The 14,283-nt window shown below is 41.1% G+C and overlaps 1 protein-coding gene across 1 annotated transcript in view; it reads left to right on the top strand.

The window, feature by feature from the left end:
- The window catches only part of FAM169B (Protein), a 105,591-nt gene that overhangs the window by 44,846 nt on the left and 46,462 nt on the right, over positions 1 to 14,283 (top strand). The window contains exon 3 of the mRNA XM_058294639.2: positions 5,794 to 5,893. Within this exon, the coding sequence (XP_058150622.1) occupies positions 5,794 to 5,893 (100 nt within the window). The remainder of the gene's footprint in view (positions 1 to 5,793; positions 5,894 to 14,283) is intronic.

Consider the following 14,283-nt stretch of genomic DNA (forward strand, 5'->3'; position numbering starts at 1 on the left):
TTTCAATCACTGGATTCCACTTGCTCCACTCTCATTATTGTTTTATTTGCATTTCCCTAAAGGTTAAAAATCTTGAGCAGCTTTTCATATGTTTGTTGGCTATTTGTATATCTTCTTTGGAGAAATGTCTATTCAATTCCCTTGAATTGTTTGCCTTCAAACAATTGTTTGGGTTGTTTGCCTTTTCGTTGTTGCATTGTATAAGTTCTTTGTATATTCTGGATGTTAAGTCCTTCTCCAAACACAGTTTGCAACTATTTTCTCTCAATCTGTAGGGTCATCTTGTACTTTCTTGATAATTTCCTTTGAGGCACAAAAGTTTTAAATTTTGATAAGTCCAACTTACCTTTTTTTTCTTATATTGCTAATGCTTTTGGTGTCATACCTAAAAATCTGTTGCCATTTTCCGGGTCATGAAGATTTGTTCCAATGTTATATTCTAAGATTTTAAAAATAGTTTTAGCTCTTATATGTAGGTCTTTGATCCATTTTGGGTTGATTTTTGTATCTGATGTGATGTAGGTGTTTTACTTTGTTCTTTTGCATGTAGAAATCCATTTTATTGTAGCTCAATTTGTTGAAGAGGCTGTTATTTCCCCATTGCATGTACTTCTAGCACCGTTTTTGAAAATCAATTGGTCATTCATGTATGGGTCCATTTCTGGACTTTCAGTACTGTTCCACTGGTTTGCCTGTCTCTATGCCAGTACCATGAACAAGTTCCATGAACAAGGACTGTCTTGCCATTTGTATAGATCTTTTCAAATTTCTTTCTGCAGTGTTTTGTAGTTTTCAGTGTACAAGTCTTTCACCTCCTTGGTTAAATTTATTCCTAGATATTTTGTTCTTTTAGATGCTATTGTAAATGGAATTGTTTTCTTAATTTTCTTTTTGGATTATTCATTCCTAGTGTATAGGAACACAATTGATTTTTGTGTGTTGATATTGTACCCTGCCATGTTGCTGAACTCATTTATTAGCTCTAATAGTTTTCTTGTGGATTCCTTTGGATTTCCTGTATATGAGATCAAGTTGTCTGCAAATAGAGATAGTTGTACTGCTTCCATTTTAATTTGGGTACCCTTTATTTCTTTTTCTTGCCTAATTACTGTTGCTAAAACTTCTATTACAATATTAACAGTGGTAAAAGTGGGCATCCTTGTCTTTTTCCTCATCTTAGGGGAAAAGCTTTAAGTCTTTTATCACTGAGTATGATGTTAGCTGTGGTTTCATAAATGATCTTTACCATGTTGAGGAAGTTTCCTTCTTTTCCTGGTTGAGTGTTTTTATCAAGAAAGGGTGCTGGATTTTGTGAAATAGCTTTTCTGCATCTATTGAATTATCATGTGTTTTTTCCCCTTTGTTCTATTTATTGGTGTATTATATTGATTCATCTTTGTATGTTGAACCACCCTGTATTCCTGATGTAAATCCCACTTGGTCATGGTGCATAGTCTCTGCTTTTTAATAAAGAGTTTAATGCATTTACAATAATGTGATTGCTGGTGCATTTTAGTATTTGTTTTCTGTACATCTTGAATCTTTTTTGTTCCATAGTTCCTCCATTACTGCCTTTTAAAAAATATGTGGTTTATTTTTTTGTAGTGTACCACTTTGATTTTCTTCTTTTCTTTTATATATATGTATGTATGAATGCATATATTTTATATATGTTTATATTTTCTTCATGGTTACCTTGAGGATTAAAAATAACATCTTAAGTTTATAATGATCTAGTTTTAATAACAGCATACTAGTTTCCATAGTATACAAACCCTCTGCTCCTATACATCTCCATCCCACCCTTTTATATTGTTATTGTTACAGAGTACATCTTTATGTATTTTATGGCCACTAACATAGATTTATAGTTAATATTTTATGTATTTTCCTTTTAAATCACATAGGAAAAGGAAAAAGATGTCTCAAACCATATCAAAAATAATTTAAAAAAATACAGATTTTTCTATTTACCTATTGTTAGTTTATTATTGTTATTTATTTTCTCTTATGGATTTGAATTACTGGCTAGTGTTCTTTCACTTCAGACTCAAGAACTCCCTTTCACATTTCTTATAGAGTAGGGATTCTGGTAATGAATTCCTTCTGTTTTTATTCATCTGGAAATGTCTTAGTTTCTCCTTCATTATTGAAGGATAGTTTTGTCAGATACAGAATTCTTGGTTAGAGTTTTTTCTTTCAGCACTTTAAATATGTCTTCACACTGCCTTTTTACCTCCATCTCTCTGATGCAGAGAAATCAGCACTTAATCTTATTGAGGCTCCCTTGTTTATGACAGATTGCTTTTCTCTTGTGGCTTTCAGAATTCTCTGTCTTTGGCATTCAACTATTTGATTATAATTTAGCATGGTATGGATCTTTTTGGATTTATCCTGTTTGGAGCACATTTAGTATCTTGGATGTGTATCTTCATGTCTTTCTTTAAATTGGGGAAGTAATTTTTAGCTGTTATTTCTTTGCATATTCTCTCTGCCCCTTTCTTTTTTCTTCTTCTGGGGTTCTCACAAGTGTATATTCATTTACTTGATAGTGTCCCACAGCTCCCTTAGGCTCTGTTCTGTTTTTTTTTTTTTTTCCTATCTTCTCTTCCTACTGAGTGATTGTAATTGTCTTATCTTCAAGTTCATTGGTCCTTTCTTTTGCCTACTCATACCTGCTGTTGAACCCCTCTAGTGAGTTTTTCATTTGAATTATTGTACTTTTTAGCTTCAGAATTTCTGATTTATTCCTTTTTATAATTTGTGTCTCTTTATTCATGTTCTAATTTTATTCAAACATTTTTTTTCTAATTTGCTTTGGTTCTTTGTCCATGGTTTCCTTTAAGACAGTTGATTTAATGTCTTTGACTAATAATTCCAAAGTATGAGCTTTCTTAGGACTGGCTTCTGTCAAATTCTTTTTTTCCCCTATGAAGTGGGTCATATTTTCTGGTCTCTCATATGTTTTGTAATTTTTGTTGACAACTGAGCAATTTCAGTATTATGTTGTGGTAACTCTGGAAATCTAATTCTTCTTCTCCTTAGAGATTGCTTAGTTTTGGTTGTTGAGGGCTGGAGGCATCAGTGACTTTTTCAAAGTATTTTTGCTCCCAGATGGGGAAAGGGAAAAATTAAAATGTACTGTCTCTTTAAATCTTTTCCACAGTCTGCTTCTTTAGCCTCGGGGTTGTAAAAGTGGCTAGTCTCTGTGTAGTCCCTCCAGTAATCAAAAGCAGGACTCAGCAATAAAGACACAGAACCCTGACTTTTGTAGAATAAGGTCCTTATTGCCTACCCTGGACCAGTAAGCAGTATTAGGAATGTGGTCTGCAGCTCTCACAGTCACCTGTCTCACAGTGAGGGTATGGGGGATGGTAGCCTTATGGGAAAGGCAAAATTCACCAAAATTTACTGACATTTACCAGCCTCTTAGTCCACTCTTCGCTGGATGCTGCAAGTGGTCCACTAGACTCCAGAATTCCAAAGTAGTTGGTTCAGTCAGTTCTGTCAATTCAACAGCAGTTTTGGTGGAGAGAACAATTCCTGGAGTATACTACTCCATCGTCTTCCCACAATCCTCTTTCTGTGCATACTTTTTAAATCTTTTTTTCTTTCCCTCCCCGCCCTGCTGTTTTTGCTGTCTGTGTCCATTTGCTGTGTGATCTTCTGTATCTATTTCCCTTTTTGTCTTCTCATCTTTCTCCTCTAGGATTTACTGGGATTCAATCCTGGGAATCCCAGGGACTCTGATGTAGAGAGAGGTTCCCTGTCAATTGTACCACCTCAGTTCCTGGTCTCTGCTGCGCTTCACCTTGACTCTCCCCTTCATCTCTCTTTTGTAGCATCATCATCTTGCTACGTGACTCAGTTTCGTGGGCACTAGCTTACTGCGCAGGCACTCAACTTGCTGCACAGACACTGGCTTACCATGTGGGTACTCACATGGCACTCAGCTCACCATGTGGGCACTCAGCTTACCACATGGGCACTCGGCTTACCATGCTGGCACTCGCGTTGGCATTTGTCTCACCATGTGGGCACTGGCTTGCCATGCAGGCACTCCTATGGGCACTTGGCTCACATGTGGTCACTTGCGTGGCACTCAGCTTGCTGCGCCGGCAGTTAGCTCACCATGCAGCCACTCAGCTCACCAAGGGGCACTTGCCTTGCCACGTGGGCACTTGGCTTACTGTGTGAGCACCCACATGGGCCCTCGGCTTGCCGCACTTGCACCCGGCTCAAAGCGCATGCACTCGCCTTGCCACGTCGGTATGGCTCACTGTGCAGGCATGCTTTCTTTTCTTTTTTTTTAACCAGGAGGCCTCAGGGATCCAACTCGGTTCCTCTCATATGGTAGGCAGTGGCCTTATCATTGGAGCCACATCCGCTTCCTTGTGCATACTTTTTAAAAAACATAGATGAGCTCACACTCTGAATACGGTGTTCTAAATAGTAAGACCCATGTCTGTACAACCCCTTATAAGTATTATTTTTAGTGGTCTTGTAATGGATTAACCATGCTCCTCGTAACCTCTGAGGCAGGACCAGTGCAGAACCCATTTCATTAATGTGACACTGAAGATTTGGATGTACTGGGATGAACACATGTTTCCTGGGTTTTGTTAAACAGCCCTCTGAAACTGTGGAGACCTGCTGTGCAATTTTACAAGCCACCTGCCTGCCTATCTTAGCGGATGCTTTCTTTTCTCATTTTCTTACACCCGTCTCGATTTTCAAAACAGACTTTTTGTTTGTGAGATATGAATGTGATTAAGCATTGTTTTTTTCTCTTCATTTTTTTTCATTAATAAGGAGACCTTAACTATATCATTTAACTAATCTATGTTCATCTGTGTATATTTCTGAACACTAGAGGAACAACTGAGTTAGTAGTTGGAATTAGAGGAGATAAAAGTGCCTGGACAGAACTTTTAGGAGTAATGCTTCCATAACTTGTTAACTGCCTTTTCTGTTATTTTATTTTATTTTTTGAATTTGCAATAAAGTTTATAAAAAACAAACACACAAAACAGGCTTTGCCATGGAATGTGTAAACCTTTTGCTTTGGGAACTGGGAGCAGGGGGTTTGAGGGTCACGAGGATGGATGTGGGTGCTTAAGAGCAGGCTCTGGGATCATTCCAGCCTTGGAGACCTGGCACACGCTGCTCTGTGCTCCTCTCATAGCAGCAGTCAAGCGTTCAGCGCGCAGCAGTGGGGTTTCCTGCCCTGGGCTGACGCAGAGCCAGAGCCAAGCCAGCAGGGCACAAGAGGGCATGGATTTCCTGGGACTGCTCACAGCGCCATGAGCCCAGGCAGCAGCAGCCTGGGTGTTAGCAGCATCCTGGCAGAGGCAGACACATCCCGGGCTGTTTCTGCAGACACCCGCAGGAGCCTGGGAGGACCAGGGCTGGCATGGTGGCCCTCTGCTTTTGCAGACTGTGAGACCCAACGAGGATGAGAACTGAGAAGGTGCTAGGGTGGGAAGTGTATGGAAGGGAGTGCGCCGCAGGGTGTTTGGTTGGCAGAGCAGGTGTTTATTTGTGGATATATGGACAGGTCAATGAAGGAAAGAGAAAGTTTGATGCAAGGGAGAGGGGGGAAAGGCCCTTTGTCAGATTCCCCTTGTGTTCAGTTCAGAGTGGGTAAGGCTTCCATTTTATAAAATATGTTACTTATGTCCTGTCAACATATAACAGTGTTCTTTCAATGAATACCATGCTAATTAACTGCTAAGTAAATCCATGTGCCTGTTCTATAATGAAAGATCAAAATGTTTTTTTGTTTTGTTTTAGGTTAAACTTGATGCTTCATCTGTTTGTTTTTGCACTGTGCACCGTGATGAACCTCAACATAAAATACTGGTTTTGGTTAACCCCCAGGACACAAAGACAGGTTGGTATTTACTGAAGGATTTTAAAAACAGGGATCCTACTTTAATTCAACTCATAGAATAAAATACCTGAGACATAATGGATATACTGTTAGAAAAACATCAAGATAGAACCAATTTTTTTTCAGTTTTAGGGACCCAGTAATGCATTATTATTTCTGTTTACTGACCAACACATACTCCCATCATTTATGGGAATTGTGTTCTATAAAGTTGCTGGAACACTAAATTAGAAATAATGACTCATTGCTCTTAGAGGGAATATAGGCTTAGGTTCCTGTGAGCCTCTGGTCACAACATTTTCATCAACTGATCAATATATAACTTTGTTTTTTTTTTTAAAGATTTATTTTTATTTATTTAATTCCCCTCCCCTCCCCCAGTTGTCTGTTTTCTGTGTCTTTTTGCTGCGTCTTGTTTCTTTGTCCGCTTCTGTTGTCGTCAGCGGCACGGGAAGTGTGGGCGGCGCCATTCCTCGGCAGGCTGCTCCCTCCTTCGCGCTGGGCGGCTCTCCTTATGGGTGCACTCCTTGCGCGTGGGGCTCCCCTACGCGGGGACACCCCAGTGTGGCACGGCACTCCTTGCGCGCATCAGCACTGCGCATGGGCCAGCTCCACACGGGTCAAGGAGGCCCGGGGCTTGAACCGCGGGCCTCCCATGTGGTAGACGGATGCCCTAACCACTGGGCCAAAGTCCGTTTCCCTATAACTTTGTTTTATGTGCATTTCTATTCAAAGGCAACTTATTTAATATATATTTTTGATTCATTAACATCAAACTCATAGTCAATGGCACTAAAACTCATACCCGAATGAAGCTTTCCAATGCCCATATATTCTCTGTAAAACACATTATAGCCTTCTTGTGCTAAGTAACACTAGACAGCATTTTGGCACTATACTTTGAGGCCAGTTTAAACAGTGAAATCGCCAACAAAAGGCACAAACATGCAAAAAACACACAGTGGTACATACTGTGAAAAGGACACTTGTTAGCAGTGTGGAACCTGAAACAAGAAGGCAGAGGGTTGCCTTGTTTGATCTCAGCTGGGAACATGCCTGTTGGGCGACTCAAATTTTTCATCCTTCTACACATGACCATGAATGACCATAAAAGTGCCATGAATATTGATTTGGGGGTTACAAATAAATTTTAGCAAGCAGGCAAATTTGCAAATTTAGAATCGGCAAATACTGAGCATTAGCTATTTATTGATTTTTGTATTAAAGATGCTGGACACCCTCTTGCCAACAGTGGCGGTGGCCAGAGGTGCTTTTGAGGTACTTGCTGTTCTTGTTAACAACATGTACAGAATCCTGTGCAGGGCAGTGCACTTTCTCTGGAGTGTCTCAACAGCCCTATAAAGCAGAGTCCATTCTTATCCCCAACATACAGATGAGGCAACGAGGCCCCAGAGTGGCCAAGTAACTAGCCGAAAACTGCACAGCTGGTGTGTGTTAGGAGAGTTTTGCTCCTTGATAGTTGGGTGGAGGTTTTGTTTCTGGTCCTGAAGACTGTTCAGTCTGCATTTCCTTTATCCTTCCCCTGCATTATCAGGAGGCCATGGTGACGGACTTTCAATTCCTTGGAGTGGAGCCTTTGGAGAAGAGGCACAGCCCAGGCTCAGTTGCACATGGAGCAGGGGCCCCGGGGGCTATGGGCAGTGGTCAGCGTCAGTGCCCTGAGCCCAAGCACCATGGTGCCTTTTGTTGAGCTGCAAGCAAAGCACCTCGTCCTTTACCTCATGAAGGTCTTAATTTAAATTCAGTCCATTTAGAAATGTGATTATTATACATTTCTATGCTTCCCAGATTTCCTACATTGACATGTGCTGCTTTCCTAATAGTAATAATAACAACAATTCTTTAATTAATTGGCCCCCATTAAATAATGAAATGGTGATATTTGGTGTTTCAGGGTCTTCACCTATAGTTGGCAAATACAGGCCTCCTTCAGCCCTCCACGTCGCTGGAGATCAGCTTTTTCCCTCTCACCCTGCGTGTCTGGCTGGGGTTTGTGCTCAGAGGAGGCCCTGCTTTGTTTGTGTCACAAAGTGTAAGGAGGATGCCTTTGACAGTGGAAAGTTACGCACACTTGACATTGTCCTGTGAGTGCGTCTCTTGTTTGCAAAACTTGAAGCCTGATTTGCTTTGCTAGCTGTCTGGGAGTTCTTGGTAGGTTGGCAAAGCCCCCTCACAGCTCCCAGGGTGGGGGTGGCAGAGAATTGTGTGAGAGCTTTCAGGTCAAGCTTCAGGAGGTCTCTTGTCTCTATCAAGTTAATCTCCACTTGGACCCGAGGGCCCAAAGGGGCTGCGATGACCCCAGGCCTTTGATTTTGCCTTGAATTTCTGGCACTCCTACCACTCGAGCGAGTCAAATGAGATGTGCCCACAGGAACTCCTCAGTGATTAGATGGTCCAAAACTCTGTGCTGACTGAAAGAAAAATTAGTTTGAAATACTTTCACACTTAAAGGACAGTTGCAAAAATAATACAAATCCCATACAGAGAACTACAACTTACTCCGACACCTCAGATACCCAGCTCTACCAATTTTAATGTTTTGCCACCTTTGCCCTCCCTTCCTTAATCTATTTATCTGTTTTCTGAAGACTTGAGAGCAGGTTGCTCATGTGACAATTTTAAGAAAATGCTCAAATATCATCAGCCTTCACTTTTCCCCCTTGTTGAACATTTAACAAACATCTAGTTATAGGTTTTTAACTACAGTTTGCATAATGTAAACATATGACTGACTCTTACAAATCTGTTTCCTATTTATATTGGACTTAATATTTTCTTGTTTCCAAGAATGTGCTATAATTAATATTCATAAGCTCCAAGAGATCTCACTCTGGACCTTTCCTTATATATAATAAAACTTTAAATAAGGTTTCCAAATATTTTCCTCCTACTGTGGGCTCTATTGTAGTTGCCATGATTTCCAAAAAGCACTCAGGTGTTAACAGTGCCTTGTGGTTCTTAATAATTTGGTATTTAACAGCAATCATGGGCACTTCCCCAAACACATTGCACATTTGCAGAGCACGTCATGTGGATTCCACAGCCCGGGTGGAATAATGGATGCTTTTCCCAGATTTGACAGCCCTGTGCTTACCTGCAGCCTCACTGGTTCCTTTGTAATTTTATTCTACAAGTTATATTTGTGAAGGTTGTATGTATTTGTGTGTATGTGTGTGTGTTTAAAAGAAACTGAAAGAGGCAGCGGACTTGGCCCAGTGGTTAGGGCGTCCGTCTACCACATGGGAGGTCTGCGGTTCAAACTCCGCGGTTCAAACCCCAGGCCTCTTTGACCCGTGTGGAGCTGGCCCATGTGCAGTGCTGATGCACGCAAGGAGTGCCGTGCTATGCAGGGGTGTCCCCGCATAGGGGAGCCCCACGTGCAAGGAGTGCACCCCATAAGGAGAGCCACCCAGCACTAAAGAAAGTTCAGCCTGCCCAGGAATGGTGCCGCACACATGGAGAGCTGATGCAACAAGATGACACAACAGGGAAACGGACTTTGGCCCAGTGGTTAGGGCGTCTGTCTACCATATGGGAGGTCTGCGGTTCAAACCCCGGGCCTCCTTGACCCGTGTGGAGCTGGCCATGCGCAGTGCTGATGTGTGCAAGGAGTGCCGTGCCACGCAAGGGTGTCCCCCGCGTGCGGGAGCCCCACGCGCAAGGAGTGCGCCCGTGAGGAAAGCCGCCCAGCGTGAAAGGAAAGAGCAGCCTGCCCAGGAATGGCGCCGCCCACACTTCCCGTGCCGCTGACGACAACAGAAGAGGACAAAGAAACAAGATGCAGCAAACAGACACGGAGAACAGACAACCAGGGGAGGGGGGGAATTAAATAAATAAATAAATCTTTAAAAAAAAAAAAAGATGACACAACAGAAAGAAACACAGATTTCCATGCCTCTGACAACAACAGAAGTGGACAAAGAAGACGCAGCAAATAGAGAGAACAGACAACTGGGGTTGGGGGGGGGGGGTGGGGAGGGGAGAGAAATAAATAAATCTTAAAAAAAAAAAAAGATACTGAAAGAATCAGAAGCCATTTGGTAAGCCAGGTGTATGTATTCCTTATTGATAAGCTGGTTGAATCCATCTGCTTCCACTGTTCCTGTGAGTTAGCCTTAGCTGCAGTCTGCTGTTATGATGTAAGTAATGAAGCATCTCAACTTTCCCTTTTCAGAAAATGTGAAGGCACTTTCCAAACCGGTGGTTGGAGAAACTTGTGCCCTTGATTATGTTATTCCTTCCAAGGGCTCATTCCTGACTTGTTTCCCTGGGCAGAGGCTGATTTAAGTGTCCTCAGGGGACACTCTGAAGGCTTCCAGGAACCTCCCTTCCTGTGGTTGCCTCTACCTCCTAATGACCTCATCTTGTGTTTATTTCCCCTTATTTTGTTAGTTCCTTTATTTGCTAATTCTAATTGATCTCTCTTGTCTTTATAAAGATTAAAAAATAAGTCCCCTCATCAGAAAGTTTGTGGTTTTTCTGATCTCCTGTATTAAATTAAGGCTGTTTATCCTAGCATTCAAAATCTCCTTTATCTGATGGCCTTTTAGTTTTCTCTCTTCATTTCATTGTGCCTGCAGGGTGTATGTATGAACCTGGACTTTGGCATCAGGTAGAATTGACTTTGAATCCTGGATCTGCCAACTTACTGGGTGACCCAGGAAAGTTATGTAGCCTCCTTGCAAAAATGGGAAGATTTCACTTGCTTCACAGGAGGTTTGAGAGAATGAAATGAATTAAGGCAGGAAAAATGCTTTGGCCCATCTAGGACAGAGAGTATATGTTAGATTGGCAAGACTTCCTCTGCTCATCCCGTCGTGGTGCATCTTTGCTTGTTCTTCCTCTCTGCCTTTGTGTGGTGTCTTCTTGTTAACTTCTCGTTGAACTTTGGTAGTCAGAATAACTTCCCCAACAGATTTTGCTTGCATACTTCTGGGACAGGAATGCAACATCACATAAGACAATATAGTCTTTCAAAATTTTTTTATTGTTTATATATATGTATTAACATAAAATTTGTCATTTTAACCATTTTTAAGTATAGAGTACAATGGCATTAATTACATTTACAAGGTGTGCTATCATTACCACCTTCCATTATCAAAACTATTTCATAGGCAGCCTACTCAATGGTAGAAAATATTTGGGAACCACTTATCTGATAAGGGTCTAATATCCAGCATATATAAGGGAATCCTACATCTCAAAAATAAAAAGACAAACAGCCCATTTAAAAAATGGTCAAGAAATCTGAATAGATACTTTTCCAAAGAGGGAAATACAAATGACTAAAAAGCACATGAAAAGATGTTCAACATCACTAGCTGTTAGGAAAATGTAAATCAAAAGTACAATGAATATCATCTTACACCAATTAGACTGGCTGCTATTTAAAAAAAACAGAAAAATACAAATGCTGGAGATGATGCAGAGGAAGGGGAACCCCCATCCACTGCTGGTGGGAATGTAGAATGGTGTACCCATTGTGGAGGACAGCTTGGTGGTTCCTCAGGAAGCTAACTATAGAACTGCATTATGATCCAGCAACCCACTACTAGGTATATACTCAGAAGAACTGAAAGCAGGGACATGAATAGATACTTGTACACCAATGTTCATAGTGGCATTATTTACTATGGCCAAAATTTGGAAGCAAACCAAGTGTCTATCAAGAGATGAATGGATAAGCAAGTTGTGGTATATAACCACAGTGGAATATTGCTCAGCTGTAAGAAAGAGTGCAGTATTAACACATAGGACAACATGGCTAAGTTTTGAAGACCTTATGTTAAGTGAAGTAATCCAGTCACTAAGGGACAAATATTGTATGACCTCATTGATATGACCTAAGCATACTGAGCAGACTCACAGAGATAGAGTCTGGAAGATAGGTTACCAGGAGACAGAAAGGGAGTAGAGAGTGGTGAGCCAATGCTCAATCTGGGCAGAACCTATGATAAGGTAGAAAGAGGTGATTTGGCAGTAGATGAAGGTGATGATGGTGCATGGATGTGAATGAAGTTAATGGTGCTGGAGTGTGAGGATAAGCAGGGTTGGGGGGTGGGATGGGTTATCTATGGAACTGGCGGGGGAGGAGGGCTAGAGGAAGGAACAGGTGAACTCTGGGGAGATGAAGGTCTACGGTTGAAAATAGAATTGTGGGAATGTTCTTTTGGCAAATATGGCAGAGGAGGGTCACTGGTGCAGAGTGTCAGTGGTGGGGGGATATGTGGGAAGGGGTGCACCTGGGGCATGCTTCTCTAGAATATGAATGTGTTCACTTTGTCATAGGGTGTTATCTCAGTGGGTGGAGACCCACACAATAAACAACAAAATATTACACTCCCATCCTGGGGAGTCCTGTTACATTCTCAGATAGAGGGTCAAGAATCTCTCAAATACAAAGGCAGTGCCTAATAAAAGAAAAAAGACCAGTATGTCAACCTTCAATATTAATGCATGTAACTATGAACCTTGTTCTTGTAAAGTGAAACTAAACCTAATAATAACCATTGTCTAAGAGTTATCTCCTGAAAACCTTCTTGTTATTCAAATGTGGCCTCTCTCTAAGCCAAACTCAGCAAACAAACATACTACCTTCCCCCTGGCATGGGACATGACTCCCAGGGATGAGCCTTGCTGGCACCAAGGGATTAATATCAAGCACCAAACAGCGATGCATTTGGAAAAAGACCTTGACCAAAAGAGGGAAACATCAAATACGAAAGAGATTTCAAAATGATTCAGGCAGTCATTCCAGAGTTTACACTTATGCATGTCTCAGACAGATTTCTAACTGCCACTGTGAACAAAGCCTCAAATAGGGATGCTCCTTAGCGCTCTAGAGCCATTCAGACACTATCAGCAAGGCATACAATCCTTTGAAATCAGTACCCTGTTGGTACAGATTTAGAAAAATAAAGGCCTTACCTTGGAATATATGACAACCTATTTCTCCAATGTAACATATTTATAATTTCCCTATACCTGATTCTTCTACCCCTTTTATTTGAGGCTATAATTAGCACCATACCCTTAAATGTATGTCTCAGAGAGAAATCTTCAGTCTGTTCATATGCCAGTTGAGCCCTGAATCTCAGAAGAGTTGCAGCCAACACTTACTCTCCGGTTCATCAGTCTCACCCAGGACAAGGAACAAAATGATGATGATGATGATGAATAATGCCTGTAGCAGTTTGATATTATTTATGAATTCCAAAAACAGAGATTGTATTATGTTTGTAAACTGGTCTGTTCCTCTGGGTGTATTAGATTGTATTAAATTCAGAGGTTTCACTTTACTTGATTGAATAATGACTAAGGCTTTGATTGGGCCACATCAGTAAGACTTTGGCAAACTACATGGCAGACAAGGGAGTTAGAATTTTAATGCTGGAGCCCTGGGAAGTAAATATACAGAGAAGCAGATATGTGAGGAAAGAGAAAAGACTCCACTAGACATGGCAGAGACCCCGGGAAGAGAGATGAGCCATTAGCCTGATAGTCTTCAGCTGGCCTTGTGGAGTGAGCAGAGCAGCTGAGCCCGGAGAGAGATGAGATTTATCTCAGCCTACAGCTGATAATGGAAGAAGTTGGGACCATGGAGCCTTAAGAGGAAGAGGAACCCTGAACCCTTGCAGGTGTTGGCAGCCATCTTGCTCCAACACATGGCAACAGACTTTGGTGAGGGAAGTAACTTACGCTTTATGGTCTAGTGACTATAAGCTTCTACCCCAAATAAATACCCTTTATAAAGCCTAACAGATTTCTGGTACTTTGCATCAATACCCTTTTGGCTGACTAATAGATTGCCCATCCCAAAAAACAGTATCTACAACTGCAAGTAAAACAGTTCCTTCCATCTACCCCATAAGATCTAAGCTCCCTCTCAATCTGAGGCAGAGCAGGCATCATCATCCCAAAATCCATTCATTTGTTGAGGAATGAACAAACATAATAGGGGAATGTAACCATGGACAAGGAAACTTAATAATATCGTAGTAATGGAAGACCATGTTAACATTGATATAAAGATAGTGGTTATCAGAGGTTCTGAGGGGAGGGGAAGAAATAATAGGTACAACATAGGGCATTTTTAGGGCATTGGAATTAAGTATAAACACCACGATGTAAACTATAGTCCTTGGTTAGCAGCAATGCTTCAATATTTATTCACCAATTATATCGAATGTACCACACAATTTTAAGATGTTATTAATAGGGGAAGATATGGGAAAGGAGGAAGTGGGATGTATGGGAATCCCTTATGCTATGTAACTTTTCTGTGATCTAAAACCTCTTTTAAAATAAAGATTATATTAAATTTTAAAAAAACAACTAAAAAAAACCTATTTCAATACCCAAAACAT

Source organism: Dasypus novemcinctus, chromosome 3, assembly GCF_030445035.2.
Source record: "Dasypus novemcinctus isolate mDasNov1 chromosome 3, mDasNov1.1.hap2, whole genome shotgun sequence".
Taxonomy (NCBI): Eukaryota; Metazoa; Chordata; class Mammalia; order Cingulata; family Dasypodidae; genus Dasypus; species Dasypus novemcinctus.